The following is a 20673-nucleotide window of genomic DNA, read 5'->3' as shown; positions in this document are numbered from 1 at the left end:
TCAGCTGTTACTCACCTGCTTGCCTCCAGACCCTTGCGCAACTGATCCCTCCCCACAGACATGCCCCATCTTTCCCACATGCCTTTGCAGCAGGATTTCAACTGTGGCTTTACCCGTGCCATCTGTTACTGCAGTATTTATTCCTTTATTCTGAACATTGTTTTCTTTCTCTTTTCTTAGGGTTTTGCTTTGTCACCCAGACTGGGGTGCAGTGGAGCAATCATGGCTCACTGCAGCCTCAACCTCCTGGGCTCAAGAGATCCTCCTGCCTTAGCCTCCTGAGTAGCTAGGACCACAGATGTGAACCACCACGCCTAGCTAATTTTTTTTTTATTTTTTTTAGAGACAGGGTCTCGATATGTTGTCCAGGCTGGCCTCAGGCTCCTGGGCTCCCAAAGTGTTGGGATTACAGGTGTGAGCCACTGCACCCAGCCTGAACATTTTTAAATGAAGCTTATAATTACTACAACTTTTTAAGAACCCTACCAAACAGTTGTTCATATTGAGTGTATAGTCAGACAAAAACTTCCTGGGCTCTGTCATTGAAACCATTATTAAGCCAGATCTCTTCAACCCTGCTACTAGGCTAATTGAGCTGTTGAAACCAAGGGCAGGCATTTACATTTGTTCTCATTGATCTTAATTTTCCCGGTTCTGTACCATCACTTCCAGCTTCTTAAGATATATTTGAATCTTAATCGCAACATTTATCCCTTCCAGCCTTCTGTTACTTCCAAATATGATAACCAAAACACTTTATTAGTGTTGAATAGAACAGAACTAAAAATAGTTCTGGCATACCATTTGCTTCACGCTGACATTGAACAATTGAGGTCCCCATCCTACATACTAGAAACGGAATGAGTGTTTGATGAATGAATGTGTGATCGATCCACTTTGGGGGTATGCCTGTTCAGTCAACCTTAAAGGCATCTAATTATAGCTATCATCCAACCCACCTTTCTCCATTCTGCATACTCCAAGCATGTCGGGTTTGGACCTGTTTTTAATGCTCGGCCAAAATAAAGTGCCTTCTTCCAATGCACCACACAGGCCTTCCAGTTTAGTGATGTAATAAAGCTGGAAGGAGATTGGTGAGTCAGCACTTTGAGAATCCTCGCTGTGCCCAGGTCACCTCTGCCTTCACACCCAGGTATTCTGCCCTCTTCAGTGTTTGCATACATAGTTTTTCTAGTCCTGGCCCAAGCTCATCAGCCTGCTCTTCCTCTTCTTTAAAGCTGAAACTGTACCCTGTTTGTCCATAGACATGCAGGCCAGGCAGCCATGGGTTCATTCATACTGAGAAACACAGGATTGGGGGTGTAGGCAAAGCAACCCATTTTCTTGCCCTAGGTTTGAGATGTATTTTTAGGACTTTATATATCAAATTCTAAGAGCATCTTCCATTCCGAGCAGTTAGCTGCTATTTACTGGACTTGCAGTCAGTGAGCATATATTCCCCGCATCCCTAGCACAGAAGCGTCTCGTTTTCCTATCACTTCTCAAGCAGTCTGAATCCATGGTAATAGCAAAAAATTTCTTGAAACTAAATTATAGCAAAGATATAAGTGTGGAGCTTCCTTTGTTAAATTTCATTTTTCTTCCTGGGAATGATTGAGTTGTGTATAAAATTTATGGTAATAGACTTTTTAAAGTATATTTCTCTGCAGTTGTTTAAAGAACCAGAAGAAAAGTGGCGTTTGTCATTTACAGCTGTATTGGGTTTAGATGACCCCAGAGGAACCAGTGGAGCATCACCTAAATATTAGCTGTTTATCTCCGAAGCCTCATCAACTCTGTGTTTATGTACAACACCTAGTTTGGTTTCCTGGTGCCTGCTCCATTAGAAAGAGGCTAGAGATATTTAATTTACTTAAGAGTTTAGCAGTAGAAAATGTAATCTGATAGATACTAGGATTTCTCAAACCTTACTGTGCATATGAATCATCTGGATATCTTGTTAAAATGCAGGTCTGGGTGGGGCCTGAGATTCTGCATTTCCAGCGAACTTGCAGAGGATGCTGATGTCACGGATCAGAGGACCACACTTCGACTAGCAAGGCCTTATACCACTAGGCTAAAATTAGAAATTATGATAGAGAGATAGCGTAGCTCCAAAGTGGCTTAAGATTAATGTATTCAGAACGGTGATTATCAGGCAAACCATAGGTAGCAAACTCTAAATACATTTGTCTTGATTCATCTATTAACTCCCCCTCCAATTTCCCTTTTCCAATAGTAATGTTTAAACAGTGCGATCTGCGTATGTGGCTCTCTGGTAACTTGGCATTGATATAATTGTGCATGGTCCCATGTTTGGAAGAAATCTTTTTGTTGTGGCAGGTGCTTCCAGAGATAAACTCCTCAGGGGCCCCGGGAGGGCGATTCAGGACACAGAGGCCAGTTGTCTGCAACTGGAGACTCTAAGAGCAGAAATTCCACTTTCCATTTTTCTTTTTTCTTCTTTTCTTTTTCCCTCTTCTTTATTTTCCAGATCTACTTTTCCACCTTCATAAGTTACTTCTCTGTTCTTTCGTCCCATAATCACCCAATAGACCAGGAATGTGGTGCCATCCTGGGGCGCCCTCTGGTGGTTCATCGAAAATACAGCAAGACTCGATCTCTACCCTAGGGTTTCCCCTTATCTGTACTGAAAGCTTACGGGGGGGCCCAGAGAAGGGACACGTACCTCAGCGTTAAGACAGCCCGGTCTGCTCCGTGCTGCACTGCTAAATAGTCCTAAATGTAGGAGGAGGATGGGCGGAAATTTTTAACAGATTGACCCCCGGTCGCTGCAGCTTCTGTCTTAATCATTGTGTCCTTGATTTCTCATTGACAGTCTCTGGAAAAGATGCTGTTTATCAATGGATAACTTTTCAGAAGAATAAATTTGGATTTGTGTGTTAAGGCCGATATATCTTAGCAATCATTTAGCAGAAGACCAGCCCAGTGAGTTTTCAGGGCCTACTAAACCGATGTCTCTCAAATAAACAGTAGAATTAAACCTGAGCACTACTGAGAACCAAGTCAGCATTCTCTTTCAAATTTACGAAAGCTGGCTTCCCCAAGAAGTACCTTCAGAGGAGTTTTCTAGTTTTGTGTATTGTGCATTCAATTGTACAGGCAATGTTACATTTGCATTGCTAATAGACCCTTCCTGAATGTGTTTGACATTTTACTTGGCTTTGAAAGGACTTTTATGCCGCTGCTTTTTCTTCCCTAGTGCTGCCTTGGGCTAATTAACCTATTCCCTTACTGGCTGGGCCTACTATATGCAAATGTTCTCATTTTGCATTCTGACATATCACTGTTGCATGAATATCCCTCACGAAACCCTGTGGGGTTTTATTGGATCAGTGCTACAGGAGGGCCAGCAGGGGGCGCCTGGACCGGTTCTCTCTGAGTAGTAGGTCTCACGCATGAGTTTTCCTTTCTGGTTGGTATGGAAATGTGGGAGCGTTTTGGCATTCCCTTTCTTAAGAGTGATTCTTGAAATTTAAAAATAAAAGTTCATTATTAGTTCTTATCAGACAGTCAAAAGGGGCAACTTTTTTGATGCTTTTGTAGTTTAATTTTATTCTGTCATTGTAATTGATTTGCAAGTATTGAGTGTAAATCATGTGCTGTGCTTTTTACAAGGGAAGGCTGTACAGAACACAGTTATTTGAGCCTTACAAAAACCCTAGGTTGGCGGGGCACAGTGGCTCACGCCTGTAATCCCAGCACTTTGGGAGGTTGAGGCTGGTGAATCATTTGAGTTCAGGAGTTCGAGACCAGCCTGGCCAACATGGTGAAACTCCATTTCTACTAAAAATACAAAAATCAGCCAGGCATGGTGGCAGGTGCCTATAAGCTATTCAGGAGGCTGAGGCAGGAGAATCACTTGAATCCAGGAGGCGGAGGTTTCAGTGAGCTGAGATCACGCCACTGCACTCCAGCCTGGGTGACAGAGTGAGACTCCACTCCATCTCAAAAAAAAAAAAAAACTAAGTGACATTACTCCTTCAACACTTCATTTCTTCAGCATCAGTGTTTTAGGTTTTTTTAACCTTATTTTTCATTTCCATCCCAGTCTTTAAGCTCCTCTCTTGTCATATGAGAAATTCTATTCTTACTGAAATGTCCTTTGATATTGAGACACCAAATTTCTAAACCTCTGCCTTCCTAGATATCTGCTCACAAAACATTAAGGATTGAGAACTTTCTGTTGTGTCATTTGTCATTTCACTGTGATGTTCATTGATGATGTTGGAGCAAAACCAACAAGGGCCATGAAATCATTGCCCCTTCCAAGCCAGGCACAGTGGCTCACGCCTGTAATCCCAGCACTGGGAGGCTGAGGTGGGTGGACCACTTGAGACCTATTCAAGACCAGCCTGGCCAACATGGCAAAACCCCACCTCTACAAAAAGTACAAAAATTAGCCGGGTGTGGTGGCATGCACCTGTAGTCCCAGCTACTTGGGAGGCTGAGGTGGGAGGATCACTTGAGCCCAGGAGGCACAGGTTGCAGCGAGCCGAGATCACGCCACTGCATTCCAGCCTGAGCAACAGAGCAAGACCTTGTCAAAAAAAAAGAAAGAAAGAAAAAAGAACAAAATCACTGCCCCCTCCAAAAAAAATTACAAATTAGGAGGGCAGAGGAGAGAAAAGGGGTTGTGTTTCAATAGGGATTTCACTGTTGCTTCAGCATGGACAAGGATTGAATGCTGAAGGCTGCCACTTTATTGTGTTTGTTTTAAAATCAGATTATTGGCTAGACACAGTGGCTCACGCCTGGAATCCTAGCACTTTGGGAGGCCAAGGAAGGAGGATTTCTTGAGGCCAGAAGTTCAAGACTAGCCTGGTTAATATAGCAAAACCCCATCTCTCCAAAGAAATAAAGAAAATCAGATCATTGAAAAGAGAGTCTGGATGTGAGATACCAAAACCCAAGAGCATAGAATTCCCAAAGCCCAATCCCACAGCTCTCAGGATCACAGCACGTGCGCTGTGCATACCTACAGCTGCTACCTGTAGAAGCAATCACATCTGCTGCTTGCTAGCGTGGTTCATGTCAGTTCCACTGATGTTCAGCCTCTTGTCTGTTGGGCGTTGGTTTGCCCACACAGCAGCGATAACTCCGACTTCAGTGGTTAGTAAGAGACTGAGATACTTGTCCATAAGAACTGGCTTCAGGGTCACCGTTTGTATGTCCAGGTTTGAACACACTGATCTGATCTGTCTGAAAGAGCTGTTGTTTCTAGTGTTAATGGTGAGTTGTTCCTTTCCAAGGAGAAAGGGGACAGTGTGAAGGGGAACTTCAAAGTCAACTTGGAAAGGAAGAGAGAGACGGACAAACCAAGCATGTAACCCATTAAGAAAACTTTCAGTGCACTAGCCCTATTTTTGTATGGTATTTGTGTTTTTTAGCCATAGTCAAATTCAGTTTTTAACAGTCTCACTCTGTTATCATATTAGTGACTCTACTGGGAATACTTTTGAAACTTGCAGAGAGCAGGATTCTTTCTGGCGGCCCCTGCTGAGTTGGCGTGTGTGTGTGTGTGTGTGTGTGTGTGTATCGGGGAGAGGAAATCGTAGGTCCAGTATGGACCCAGAGCTAAGGGGAATCTTGGAGAGTAGTGGCTCTGGCAGATGAGGATTCAGAAATCAAGTGCAAGGACTGTTCTGGACTTTCACTGCTAACCTGCTTTTTCTCAATGCCTGGCTCTGAGGGCAGGGTCCAGCTGGTGTCATGCTCTCCAAAGGCTTCATTTTATTTTCCAGCCAGGCGAAGGAGAGGTGAGAAATGGAACCAACATTTCTGAAAAGGAAATTTAAGAACTGCATCATCTACCCTCTGAAAAGAAAAGGAGAAAAAAAACAAAGGAGAGAGGATATTGAGAACATCTTAGGGGAGTTGTTAACTCCATTAAAAATGTGTGTGTTAGAATGTTCACTTGCCCAGTGTCTTCATAATCTTCCTTTGCGATGTGCAGCTGCCATGGCTAGTGTTTTTTTTGTTTTGTTTTGGTTTGGTTTGTTTTGGTTTGGGTTTGGTTTTAGAGACAGAGTCTCGCTCTTTTTGCCCAGGCTGGAGTACAATGGTGCAATCTCGGCTCACTGCAACCTCCGCCTCCTGGGTTCAAGCGATTCTCCTGCCTCAGCCTCTCAAGTAGCTGGGACTACAGGCTACTATTACACCTGGCTAAAATTTTTTTTTGTATTTTTAGTAGAGACGGGGTTTCACCATGTTTGCCAGGATGGTCTCAATCTCCTGACCTCGTGATCTGCCTGCCTCGGCCTCCCAAAGTGCTGGGTAGTGTTTTATCTGCTTCAGTGCTTGGGGTAGGATTGGGTTTGGGGAGTTCACACTGAGTCCAGGGCCTAGTCTTAATCTTGCCAAAGATGTTCTTTCCCCGGTGCTCATGTTCTGATATCCTTTCCCTCCTTCCCTTTCTCCTCCCTTTCCTTTTCCCTTTGTCACTGCCCTCTTCCCTTTCCCAGCATCCAGAGCTGCTGTTGGCGGATTGTACCCACGGGGAGATGATTCCTCATGAAGAGCCTGGATCCCCTACAGAAATCAAATGTGACTTTCCGTTTATCAGACTAAAATCAGAGCCAGCCAGACAGTGAAACAGTCACCGTGGAGGGGGGACGGCGAAAAATGAAATCCAACCAAGAGCGGAGCAACGAATGCCTGCCTCCCAAGAAGCGCGAGATCCCCGCCACCAGCCGGTCCTCCGAGGAGAAGGCCCCTGCCCTGCCCAGCGACAACCACCGGGTGGAGGGCACAGCATGGCTCCCGGGCAACCCTGGTGGCCGGGGCCACGGGGGCGGGAGGCATGGGCCGGCAGGGACCTCGGTGGAGCTTGGTTTACAACAGGGAATAGGTTTACACAAAGCACTGTCCACAGGGCTGGACTACTCCCCGCCCAGCGCTCCCAGGTCTGTCCCCGTGGCCACCACGCTGCCCGCCGCGTACGCCACGCCGCAGCCGGGGACCCCGGTGTCCCCCGTGCAGTACGCTCACCTGCCGCACACCTTCCAGTTCATTGGGTCCTCCCAATACAGTGGGACCTACGCCAGCTTCATCCCGTCACAGCTGATCCCCCCAGCCGCCAACCCCGTCACTAGTGCGGTGGCCTCGGCCGCCGGGGCCACCACTCCATCCCAGCGCTCCCAGCTGGAGGCCTATTCCACTCTGCTGGCCAACATGGGCAGTCTGAGCCAGACGCCGGGACACAAGGCTGAGCAGCAGCAGCAGCAGCAGCAGCAGCAGCAGCAGCAGCAGCACCACCTCAGCAGGGCTCCAGGGCTTATCACCCCAGGGTCCCCCCCACCCGCCCAGCAGAACCAGTACGTCCACATTTCCAGTTCTCCGCAGAGCACCGGCCGCACCGCCTCTCCTCCGGCCATCCCCGTCCACCTCCACCCCCATCAGACGATGATCCCACACACGCTCACCCTGGGGCCCCCCTCCCAGGTCGTCATGCAATACGCCGACTCCGGCAGCCACTTTGTCCCTCGGGAGGCCACCAAGAAAGCTGAGAGCAGCCGGCTGCAGCAGGCCATCCAGGCCAAGGAGGTCCTGAACGGTGAGATGGAGAAGAGCCGGCGGTATGGGGCCCCGTCCTCGGCCGACCTGGGCTTGGGCAAGGCAGGTGGCAAGTCGGTTCCTCACCCGTACGAGTCCAGGCACGTGGTGGTTCACCCGAGCCCCTCAGACTACAGCAGTCGTGATCCTTCAGGGGTCCGGACCTCTGTGATGGTCCTGCCCAACAGCAACACGCCCGCGGCCGACCTGGAGGTGCAACAGGCCACTCATCGCGAGGCCTCCCCCTCCACCCTCAACGACAAAAGCGGCCTGCATTTAGGGAAGCCTGGCCACCGGTCCTATGCGCTCTCACCCCACACGGTCATTCAGACCACACACAGTGCTTCAGAGCCACTCCCGGTGGGACTGCCAGCCACGGCCTTCTACGCAGGGACTCAACCCCCTGTCATCGGCTACCTGAGCGGCCAGCAGCAAGCAATCACCTACGCCGGCAGCCTGCCCCAGCACCTGGTGATACCCGGCACACAGCCCCTGCTCATCCCGGTGGGCAGCACTGACATGGAAGCGTCGGGGGCAGCCCCGGCCATAGTCACGTCATCCCCCCAGTTTGCTGCAGTGCCTCACACGTTCGTCACCACCGCCCTTCCCAAGAGCGAGAACTTCAACCCCGAGGCCCTGGTCACCCAGTCCGCCTACCCAGCCATGGTGCAGGCCCAGATCCACCTGCCCGTGGTGCAGTCCGTGGCCTCCCCAGCGGCGGCTCCCCCTACTCTGCCTCCCTACTTCATGAAAGGCTCCATCATCCAGTTGGCCAACGGGGAGCTAAAGAAGGTGGAAGACTTAAAAACAGAAGATTTCATCCAGAGCGCAGAGATAAGCAACGACCTGAAGATCGACTCTAGCACCGTGGAGAGGATCGAAGACAGCCATAGCCCGGGTGTGGCCGTGATACAGTTCGCCGTCGGGGAACACCGAGCCCAGGTAATGTTGGCCCGGGTGGCACAGGGATGGGACACCACACCGCAACGCCGTCGTCATCTCCTGGCAAGACGAATTGCTTCTATGAGGCAGGATTAAGGGTTCTCAGGTACACCTAGACCTTAGACTTGGCCTTTCCCAACTGCGTTCTCTAGAAAAAATAAGCCCCACTTCCCCATGACCTCTGCTGTGTGTAATGAATTCATCTCCATGCATGGAAAGTGCAGCTAGTTATGGAGTCCTTGAGACAATTCAGAAACTCACCACTCTAGTTGTTTCTTGAATTCTGTGGTTAGGATGAGGAACCCCGATTAGGAAAGGCTGCTGGACTTCAGGTCCTTCCAGCGGTCATTCTGCACTTTTTCCTACCAGGAAAAGACAGAGGATGCCGCTGGAGTGAGTGGATTAGGTGCTGAAGCAATCACATTCCATTGCAACATCCATGTTTTAAAATGGATGCTGGGCGCAGTGGTATATGCCTTTGGTCCCGGCTACTCCAGAGGCTGAGGCAGGAGGATCACTTGAGCCCAGGAGTTCGAGGCTGTAGTGAGCTGTGGCTGAACCTGTGACTATCACTGCACTCAAGCCTGGGCAACATAGCAAGACCCCGTCTCTAACATATATATAATGTCTTACTATTATTTAGGTATGATAAGGCCGACAGATAGATCAGGAGACAACTCTCTTTGATGAGATAATTTGTTATACTCTCTGATCCCGAGAGGAAGGGGTGCTGTACACCAAGAAGTGTAGAGCACCATAAAGTGGGGGGCACCTGGGAAAGCACCAGGTGGGTCAGGAGGCGGAGAGAGTGAGGGGAAATATGGCAGACAACAGCCTTTATTGTGGTTTTCATGGGAGGCAGGATAAACAGGTTTAGGATTGGCTAGAGTGGATAATTCCAGTGCGCTCTGGGGCATAGGGGCTGTCCCTTGTTGTCTGGTGGCTGGTGCTGGGGTGATCGATACAGGTGGAAGGTCCAGGCACAGTGGGTCACACCTGTAATCCCAGCACTTTGGGAGCCTGAGGCGGGTGGATCACCAGAGGTCAGGAGTTCGAGACCAGCCTGGCCAACATGGTAAAACCCCGTCTCTACTAAAAATACAAAAATTAGCTGGGTGTGGTGGTGTGTGCCTGTAGTCCCAGCTACTCCAGAGGCTGAGGCAGGAGAATTGCTTGAACCCGGGAGGCGGAGATTGCAGTGAGCCGAGATCAGGCCACTGCACTCCAGCTTGGCCACAGAGCAAGACTCCGTCTCAGACAAAAAAAAAAAAAAAGTGAGCCCCAAGTGTGATGGACCAATATAGGAGTCTGTTGGGGAGTGGGCTCTGGATTGGTTAGTTTGCATATGAAAGTCAGGCTCCTAGGAATTAGCTCTGGACTGGTTGGTTTGCATATGAAAATCAGGCTTCTAGGAATTAGCTAATCCTGGGAGAGACTATACCTCTGGGATCCGCAAGACCCTAAAATATCAAAGCATCAGAAAGTAAAAGCATGGTTAATACAATCTGAGAAGTCAGGGCTGTCCCAGGTGAACTGCTGGGCTTGGGGTAAAGTCATCTGTAGCCAAGATGAGTCACTTGAAGTATGGTTAGCTGTCTTAGTTTCCACAGGCTCCTTCAATCCACCCGTTTCCAGGTTCTTAGATCGATTACATGCATTTATTCCACAGCCCGTTTCTTTCACTGCCCAAGTTGCTGGGAGTCCAGTAGGTTCAGCCTGCAGCTGAGAGCTTTCCTGGCTATCGAGCTCACTTTCTACAAGTGTTTCCATCTAGGATTTGAAAACACTCAAATGGGACAGAGCCTCCTTCCAGCTTGAGTTGAAAATAGTCATGAAATAGCTGCTATTTGGGACATTCAGATAAAATAAAACAAGAAAAAAAGATAAACTAATTAATGGTTTGAATTATTTTGGGCTTTTTTTTTTTTTTTTTTTTCCATTTTTGAGACAGTGTTTCTCTGTCTCCTAGGCTGGAATGCAGTGGTGCAATCATAGCTCCCTGTGGCCTTGACCTCCTAGACTCCAGCGATCCTCCCACCCCAACCTCCCTAGTAGCTGGGACCACAGGTGCATACCACCATGGCCAGCTAATTTAAAAAGTAAAAAACATTTTAGTCGAGATTAGGTCTTGCTGTGTTGCCCAGGCTGGTCTCAAACTCCTGGGATCCAAGCAATCCTTCCACCTCGGCCTCCCAAAGCCCTGAGATTACAGACACCAGTCCCCATGTCTGGCTTTTTTGAGCATTTTTTAAAAGCCCAAGTGAGCAAAGGACCAAATCAGTTTTCCAGAACTGCTCGTGAATGACAGGATGTGGGGGCTTGCACAAAGTCAGGGCCCCGCATTGCCAAGAGCTTTTAGCCCTGAATACTTTTCTTTGTATTATGAGATGTCACTGTAGGTTTACAGTCTTTGGAAGGGCCCAAGAAAGATTTCCCCAAAGATTTGATTTAAAAAAAAAAATCAGGATTTTTAAATAAATGACATAATAATAGAGCTCACCAGCCCTCTGTAGTGGCTGTTCACTTCCTGCATGAATGAGGGGTGGGTACTAGGAGAAAGAAAATGCACTGCCGTGAGAAAAGTTGACTCTTCACAGACCCCAGGTGAAACACGGAAAATAAACATGAGCGAAAAGTCATTGCTTTTCAGGGTACTTAGAATCCTTAAAACATTTTTGTGAACAGAGGCAAGTGTGAAAAGAGGTTTTGTTTAGAAACGCGACCGGTTCCTTGCCGGCCAGCATCTCCTTCAGCTTGAGAACGAAGGCAGACACTTCAGCTGTGGGCCACACCTCGCAGGCCTGGCAGCCTCCGCAGAGCCCAGGCTCTTCTATTTTTTCATTTTTTTTTTTTTTAAATTTTTATTTTATTTTTCTATTTTTATTTTTATTTATTTATTTTTTGTTTTTTTGGAGACAGAGTCTTACTCTGTCACCCAGGCTGGAGTGCAATGGGGTGATCTTGGCTCACTGCAACCTCTGCCTCTTGAGTTCAAGTGATTCTTTTACCTCAGCCTCCCAAGTAACTGGGATTATAGGCGCAGACCACCACCCCTTGCTAATTTTTGTATTTTTAGTAGAGACAGGGTTTCACCATGTTGGTCAGGCTGGTCTCGAACTTCTGACCTCAGGTGATCCACCCGCCTCGGCATCCTACAGTGTTGGGATTACAGGCGCACACCACCATCCCCTGCTAATTTTTGTATTTTTAGTAGAGACAGGGTTTCACCATGTTGGTCAGGCTGGTCTCGAACTCCTGACCTCAGGTGATCCACCCGCCTCGGCATCCTACAGTGCTGGGATTACAGGCACGAGCCACCGCGCCCAGCCCCTTACAGCCCTCTTCTGTTCATGGGGGGGAAGAATCTAGGTGTGTTTTTCCCTACTCCAAACTTTGCAAAAGTATTGATTGAATGAAAGAGAAATTGGCTTCTCCATGAAGTCAGGGCCCTGTTCTCATGGTTTTTCCCATAGTGAGATCACTAAGTCCCTCTCCTGACAGCCAGGGTGCAGACAAGCAGGTAGAAGTGTTGTCAGGGCCTGTTCGCAGGTCTGTGGGGTCGGGCCTCCGTGGCTGTGCTGCATGCCGGGAAGGGCTTCTGCAAAGAAAGGCAAGTGTGCTGAGACCTGCTGAAAAGGCAGCTAGGGCTTCACGGTGTAGAAACAAAAGTGCAAGGCCCTGACGCAACCAATGATCTGTCATTTTGCCGAGGAGCCTATCAGAAATCGGCTGACATCATCACAGCTAAAATACTCCACCAGCTGTGTTTGCCACAAGTGACAGGTTCAGAGTCAGCGGAGATTCAGACAGAGAGCATGAGAGGGGGAGATGGGAGGGAGAGAGATAATTCATATCTGGACTTAATTGAGGTTCCAAAGGCTACATCCTCTCCCTCTGCAGTGCCTTCCTGAGGGGTTCTCTCCTCTAGCCTGAAGAATCTTCCTGGTCTTCTCAATGGGTTAGGCATCGCTGACACCGCACCCACAGAGAAATTCAGAAATGTGCAAATGGTTGAGCTTACTAAGCAAAATCACAAATTTGATTGGGGAAGTTGTGGAAGAAGAGATGGTTTTCTCCAAAACAGATGGCATTGTGACTCTAGGCAGAAATCCTGCATGAACAGACTCTTGAGGATGCCTGACCTCATAAGACCCCCCCCCAACATCACACCCCCAGGGAAAGCCGTGTGATACGGTATGGTGGTGACAGACCCAGGGGTGCGGCTTTGGGTCTCTGGCAGGACAAGTTACTTCACCTTTCTGAGCTGCAGCTCTCTCCTCTCTAAACCAGGCAAATGAGTTTTGTTTGTGTGTGTGTGGGGGTGGGGGGGTTATGTTCATTTGTTTGCTTGTTTTGAGACAGGGTCTTGCCCCGTCACCCAGGCTGAAGTGCAGTGGTGGGCCCATTGGCTCACTGCAGCCTCAACCTCACGGGTTCAATTGATCCTCCCACCTCAGCCTCCCCAGTAGCTGGGACTATGGGTGTGTGCCACTATACCCAGCTAATTTTCTATATTTTTTGTAGAGACAGGGTTTCACTATCTTGCCCATGCTGGTCTGGAACTCTTAGGCTCAAGCAATCCACCCACCTCGGTCTCCCAAAGTGCTGGGATGACAGGCGTGAGCCACGGCACCCGGCCACATATGATTCTTCATAGGAGATAATCTCTCGAGACTGCTCGGTTTTTTAATGTTTCACTTTTATACTTTCCAGAACAGCACAGCCCTTGTAAAAATTGATTAGCATCAGTTAACCAAAAACCAAGAAGGGTATTAAGATGAACATGTTCATGTATGCCTCTTAGCGTGAACCTCATGCTAAGCGGCATACAGACCTCGTGGGAACTAAAGCCATCTCGTGTAAAACTGAGGGGTGTTTTAGTTTGGGGATTATCTTTAAGGGGCTGAATTCCTCATTAAGACTGTGGAAAGATGCCCCCAGTGTTGTCCCAGCTGACGCTCCAGACAAGGCAATGTAGGAGAAAAATGCTTTTCCGTGTTTGTCACTATCCCTGTGGCATTGCCCTGCCCGGTGCAGCATTTCTCGCTCGGGCAAAGCGTCTATGCATCCCCCAGGCCCCCACCTAGATACTGTAGGAGGAAAGGGGAATGCCAGGTATTGTCCATTGTTACTGTGTGCACCAAAGGAAGCCTCCTTCCTCTTCAGTGAAAGGTGATAGCACGTTCCCCACCCTGGAAGAGAGTTGCTACTTTGGCATGCCTTGATTCTGGTTGAGAGTCCCAAAGGATGACAGAATCACTTCCCTTGAGCCTCACTGCCAAATATAATCCACTTAATATCCTCCACGTTTGAGGCCATAAGTCTGTGGCGCATCCCAGATGGGACCCCCCAAGCGATAGCATCAACGTGGGAGCCAATGCGACTCAAGGATGGGGCTTCGCACCTCCTCCTTATGTAGGAAGTAGGTTAGCTGCTTGGAAAATGCAGGAACTGGCCCTGAAGAGAGCTGAGTCTGAACGTATCCCTCACTCATCAGTAGCACTAGGACCTTGTGCAATGTTAGTTTTCCCTTCCCTGCTTCAACTTAGATGGCTCTGGCCCTGAGAAAGTGATTCACAGCTGAAAAATAAATCAAAGGCCTCATGTTCTAAAAAGCATTTCTGGAAGGAGAGGCAGCTGATGAAAGTCTAGAAAGAGGCTGAACTTTTCCAATGAGCACAATAAGCCGTTTTTACCCTGCCTGTAATCCTCGGGGTGGAGTCCCGCGAGTGGCCGAGGAGAGCACCCTTCCCGCTATTCCTGTTTGTAAGGCTGAATGATGTCATGCCAGCCTGCGTAAGCATATCAGTCTTATTTCTGAGCATGAACTGGACGTGAGGGATGCATTGGTGCTGCAGCCCTCCAGATAGGTAAGACAACCAATGCAGAAACAAGGGCTCCCAGGCTCCTCTTCTTTTTCTGCAAGAGGCTGTTAGCGACGTGTCCGCTGGGACAGCCCTGCCCAGGATGGCCCCAGTCAGGGAGCCTTTGGCTTCCATCTGGTGGCGTTCTATATTATCCCATCCTTCTGTTTCACCCTTCCTAGGTTCAGCTTCTCTGAAGAGTACACAGCATTTGCTCAGTGGAGTTGTAAAATTTATTGGTAAAGTGCTCTGGGCTGACACGTTCCTTTGCTTCTTTCCTAAATGCCAGGCTCTGTGTGTTATTAGGGCCGTCTGTCGCTTCCCAGCACCTCCTGAGGTGACTGCTTCCCTGACTTGGTGGCTGCTTAATATTCAGTGCCATTTCCTCCTCCCGACTGTCCTGGCGTGGGTGTGAGTGTGCCTGTGTGTGCTTGTACAGCAGTTGTTATCATGATGTACTTACTGGGTGTCTACCGATGGCTTTCCTTTCATTCTACTATTTTTTAGCTTGACTGCTGTGAGCTGTGAGTCATCGATGGTAGCATTATGCATTGAATGGATTAGCTGGTACCTAAAAATAGCCAAGGCCCTCATGCAGGCGGCACATGAGCTTGTAGAGTCAGTCCCTTTGCAGCCAAGGCAGACCCACTTGCCAACATTGAACATGCCGAGCTTGGTGGCGATGAATCCTAACGTATCAAAAAATAGATAGTTGGTGACTGCCCTGTGTGCAGAGCGCAGCCCTGGATTTGTGCCGCAGTTGTTGGTAATACACACTTCCTATCTGTTCTGATGCTGGAAAGGCTCCAACAGAGAAACTATGTCAAACCGCATTTTTGTTTGTGGGTCTTTGTACCTCTCCCAAAAAAAAAAAAGAGAGAGAGAAAAATGCTCTGCTTTAAACTTTATGTGCTACACGTGCTCCCAACTGGGTCATCTGATATGTTTTGATTCTCTCCAACCATTGTTGTTTATAGCATTTAAAAAAAAAAATTAAGCACTATTGTTTAAAGCAGTTTTAGGTGTACAGCAAGTAGAGAGAGGTCCCACACACATAACAGTTTTCCGTTATTAAAATCTTGCATTGGTATGATAGATTGGTTACAATTGATGAGCCAGTACCGATACCTTATTTTTAACTGAAGTCCATAGTTATACTACGGTTCACTCTGTGTTGTACATGCTGTTTTTGATGAATTTCTGATGTCATGTATCCAGCATTACAGTATTATACAGAACAGCTGTACCACCCTAAAAATCCCTTATGCATCAACCATTTGTCCCCCACACCCCACCTTAAACCCCTGGAACCCACTGATCATTTTACTCTCTCCATAGTTTTGACTGTTCCGGAATGCCATGCAGTTGGAATCATCTAGTATGTTGCCTTTTCACACTGGCGTCTCTCACTTAGCGATATGCATTTCAGGTTCTTCATGTCTTCTTGTTGCTCTGATAGCTCATTTCTTTTTAGCACTGAATATTATGTTGTTCTTTAAGGCACATCTTTTTTTTGAGATGGGATCTTGCTCTATTGCCTAGGCTGGAGTGCAGTGACACCACAATAGCTCACTGCAGCCTTGATCTCCTAGGCTCAAGCAATCCTCCCACCTCAGCCTCCCTAGTGACTGGGACCACAGGCACACACCACCACACCCAGCTAATTTTTGTATTTTTCTGTAGACATGGGGTCTTGCCATGTTGCCCAGGCTGGTCTTGAACTCCTGAGCTCATGTGATCCTCCCACCTCAGGTCCCCAAAGTGCTGGGATTACAGGGATGAGCCACTCTGCCCTACCTAAGGCACACATTTTAAAGCCCCAGAAAAGGAAGGCAAGTGAGCTAGAACCTGTGTGCCTAAGGGCTTCCGTGTCACAGCTGCTGTGGTCACTCGCTGGACTGTGTCCTTCCTGGCCAGCCCTGAGCCTCCCCACAGGGCCTTCCCACAAGCGTGTGAGCCACGCTACCACGTGTGAGAAAAACCCAGCTTTTAATTTGGGATTTGTGTTAGGAGGCATCCCGGTGCTAGGGTGTGGGTTTACTGGTTGTTACTGAACAACCCTGAAACACTTCCACCAAGGACTGAGTCAGGCTTTGCGTGAACATGATTCAGTGTTTTAAATAGAACACTCACAGAGATTCTTACACTCAGCCAAAGAGTTTTGACTGTTTTTATTAATGATTTCTAAACATTGCAGTAAACGGGTCTCTCGCTTACCCCCTTCATCCTTGAGACAGGGTTTTCTGATTTTTTTCATGCTGAGAACGTAACCATGCAGACTAGCCTTCCAGGAGAGCAGACCGGCCTTTACAGGTAAAACAAGACTGAGAATTTCACTTGCAGACAAAAGAATACCCAATTTAATAATTTCACCAAAAACAAGACATACTCACTGAAATCGAGCTTATGAGAGATTTCATTGCTCCCAGCAACAAGCGAAATTTGTGTGTCTGGGATAGTGTCACGACAAAATGTTTTGTGAAACAGATGCCCTTCGCAATTTGTGAAAACAGGGACTCTTGTGAAGGAAAAGGGAGACATATTTAAACAACAGACGCTTTGTTTTCTTTCTATCTTGTTTTTGGTGATATGTACATATGTGTGTATATAGACATAGCACCAATCTAAGATTGAAATATACAATCAAACAGCATAAATATGTGTGTATGTGCATAGTGTTTAGATACAGTAGTTATTGACTAAGTGGTAAAAGGAATTTTATTGAATTTTCATACAGAGGAGCTAAAATTTTTCTTAAAAGCCAGTCACTTAGTCAGATTAGGAAGGTGACACTGAATAAATAATTATGAGCCCAGAAGTGAGTCTGTGTTGTCTCCCTGTCTTGGTTCCTCCATCCCAAATGGGAGTTGGAGGTGATGGTTTTAGAGGAGTCGGTTGAGGGGGCTGAAGGGAAGAAGTAGGCAGATCTCTTATAACCATACTGATGAGCAAATGGGCTTGCTGGCAGCAGCAGGAAAAGGAAGGGAAAGAGTGGAGGATGGTGGGAGGCAGTCCACCCTCAAAAGCAAGAGGTGCTGGCGACAGTGCATCCAGAGATGAAAGACAGAGGGGCCTCAAGCTGACAAAGGTCATCCCTGAGCACGGTGGCTCACATCTATAATCCCAGCACTTTGGGAGGCCGAGGTGCATGGATCACCTGAGGTCAAGAGTTCAAGACCAGCCTGACCAACATGACGAAACCCTGTCTCTACTAAATACAAAAAATCAGCCTGGTGTGGTGGCAGGCACCTGTAATCCCAGCTACTTGGGAGGCTGAGGCAGGAGAATCACTTGAACCTGGGAGGTAGAGGTTGTCGTGAACCAAGATTGCACTATTGCACTCTAGCCTTGGCAACAGAGTGAGACTCCATCTAAAAAAAAGAGAAAGAAAGAAAAGTTATAAAGGCTACCCTACATACTGCTTAGTGTGTTTGAAACAGGATATATTTATTGGATGAAAAAAATGAGCTCTACTGAGCTGTCTGGCATTATGTAACATGCTTTGGTTATCTGTGGTACTGCTCCCATGAGTTTATTTTCATTGAGATTTCATCAGAAACCATTCTGAAAAATGTGTGGAACCCCAGCAAGATCATAAAATGACTTAATGATTACTAACACAGCTGCAGGAACGAGAGTGGAGAGAAAATAACTGAAGTATATGATTCAATAAAATCATGACGACCTCAGCATCTGACAAGGTGAGGTGGCTATGGCTCCGCTGAGAAAGCTGCCTGTTAGCGGGTAAGCCACAGCCTGGAGAAAGCTCTGCTCCTCTCCCTGGTGGAGGCCATAGCCCACTTTAGTTCTGGCTGGTAAAAAAAAAAAAAAGAAGAGAAAAAGAAAAAGGAAAAAAAAAAGACAGGCAGTCTCTCTATTGCCCCCTGTTGTCCAGTTGTACCATTGCAATGTTTTTCCATACAGAAGGCAAACAGAACTATTCTTTCAGGTTTTTTTTTTTTTTAGGATGGAGTCTTGCACTGTCGCCTGGGCTGGGGTGCAATCGCGCGATCTCGGCTCACTGCAACCTCTGCCTCCCGGGTTCAAGCAATTCTCCTGCCTCAGCCTCCTGAGTAGCTGAGATTTACAGGCGCCCGCCACCACACCTGGCTAATTTTTTTGTATTTTTAGTAGAGATAGGCTTTCACCATGTTGGCCAGGCTGATCTCGAACTCCTGACCTCATGATCAGCCCGTCTCACCCAAGTAAATAAAAAAGAATGCATAAGAAGATAACCAGTCCCCTTTGGCACCAGGGACTGGTTTCATGGAAGAAGATTTTTTCACAGGATGGGAAGAGGGACAGGGATGATTTTGGGATGAAACTGTTCCACCTCAGATCATCAGGCATTAGTTAGATTCTCATAAGGAGCACACAACCTGGATTCCTTGCATGCTTAGTTTACAATAGGATTCATGTTCCTATGAGAATCTAATGCTTGCGACTGATCTGACAGGAGGTGGAGCTCAGTTGGGAATGGTCGCTCACCTCCAGCTGTGCAGCCCAGTACCTAACAGGCCATGGACTACTACCGGTCCATTGCCTGGGGGTTGGAGATCCCTGGTATAAAGAGGAGAAGGGGCTAGGTGGCTCATGCTTGTAATCTCAGCACTTTGGGAGGCCAAGGCAAGAGGGAACTTGAGGTCAGGAGTTTTGAAACCGGCCTGGCCAACATAGCAAGACTCCTTCTCTACATAATAATCATCATTATCATCATCAACAGAACATTAGCTGGACATGGTGGTGCATGCATGTGGTCCCAACTACTCAGGCAGCTGAGGCAGGAGGATCTCTTGAGCCCAGGAGGTCAAGGCTGCAGTGAGTCATGATCATGCTACTGCACTCCAGCCTGGGCAACAGAACAAGACCCTATCTCAAAATAAAAAAAGAAAAGAGAAACTATGGAAACTAGAGTGTTGTTATTTTAAATAGAGCTGTCAGGGGAGTTGTCTCTGAGAAGGAGAGTGGGTGGCAACAGTACGTGAGGCAAAAAAGATTCCAAATGAATGGAGGGAGTAGCAGGTGCCCAGATGGAAGGCGCAAGTGGGGTTAAAGGACCAGCAAGGAGACCACTGTTGCTATGGTGTAGGGAGTAAGGTGCACATGCAGACCACATCAAGCTTGCATATGGTGACTGAGCGAGTGAGACGCAGCGTGGCCAGGACAGAGGTGGTGGAGGTAGTGAAAAATAGTCTCATTCTAGGTGTATTTGGAAAAGGAACCCATACAGTTTGCTTATAATTGGGATGTATGTGATGTAAGAGAAAGAGCGGAAGGAAGTGTGATTCCCGGGTCCTTGACTGAACAGCCGGAAGAATGGGATACCATTTATGGAGATGGGGAAGAACATGGGATGGCCACCGGGCACGGGCACATGGGGAGGTCTGATGTGTTTTAGGTCACTTTAAGTTTGAGTTGCCTGTTTGACATCTGAGTAGACATCATCAGATAGCGTGGTCACTGGTGTCCAGATGTGCCCTTGTGAAGTGTTTTGTTTTGCATGTATGTTCTGTCTCCTCGTGGGAGGCAAGAAACTAGGTCTTAACCCATAGGTGCTCTTCTAAGGTTCCTGACACTTCGCAGGTGCGTGGTGTGTACTTGTTGAACTTTTATTAAAGCTGCAAAGCCTGACGTGTGTCATTAGGAACACTCAATATTATTTTGAGGTTAGGCGCAGTGACTCACGCCTGTAATCCCAGCACTTTGGGAGGCCAAGGCGGGCAGATCACTTGAGGTCAGGAGTTCAAGACCAGCCAGACCAACATAGTAAAACCCCATCCCTACTAAACATACAAAAATTAGCCAGGTGTGGTGGGTCATGCCTGTAGTCCCAGGAGGTGATTGAACCCAGGAGGTGGAGGTTGCAGTGAGCCGAGATGGCGCCACTGCACTCCAGCCTGGACAACAGAGCAAGACTCCATCTCAAAAAAATAATAATAATAACAATATTTTGAAGCTGTCAGCATCATAGGGAACACCCATATGAGTCTTAAATTCAAGGAATTCACAGACTCATTGTTCCAGTTGAAGATGACATCATCCTACAAAATCACACCGTCTCTGTTTCACATCCAAACCAGTCCCCGCTGGCACTGACAGCATGTTTTGAGATGGAGAAGGCTCCTCTCCAAGGGAATTGCAAGCAACCGATTTGATTATATATATTCTCACTGAAAAATCCCTCAGTGAGATTTCTTCATTAACCGTTAATGATCAGTTAACCTTTAAGAATGTGTATATCCTTATGACACACCTAATTATAAAATAAAAATAGATTCGCTATGAATACATG

The 20673-nt window shown here is 47.5% G+C and overlaps 1 protein-coding gene across 12 annotated transcripts in view; it reads left to right on the top strand.

Annotated features, from left to right (window-relative positions):
* ATXN1 (ataxin 1) overlaps positions 1-20673 on the top strand; it is a 456230-nt gene that overhangs the window by 420298 nt on the left and 15259 nt on the right. For all 12 annotated transcript variants that reach the window (XM_017957607.3, XM_017957606.3, XM_017957605.3 and 9 more), the window contains one exon: positions 6486-8517. In XM_017957607.3, coding sequence (XP_017813096.3) covers positions 6646-8517 — 1872 coding nt within the window. In that variant the 5' untranslated portion in view covers positions 6486-6645. The remainder of the gene's footprint in view (positions 1-6485; positions 8518-20673) is intronic.

Source organism: Papio anubis, chromosome 6 (assembly GCF_008728515.1).
Source record: "Papio anubis isolate 15944 chromosome 6, Panubis1.0, whole genome shotgun sequence".
Classification (NCBI taxonomy): domain Eukaryota; kingdom Metazoa; phylum Chordata; class Mammalia; order Primates; family Cercopithecidae; genus Papio; species Papio anubis.
This window is presented reverse-complemented; position numbering and strand designations above follow the sequence as displayed.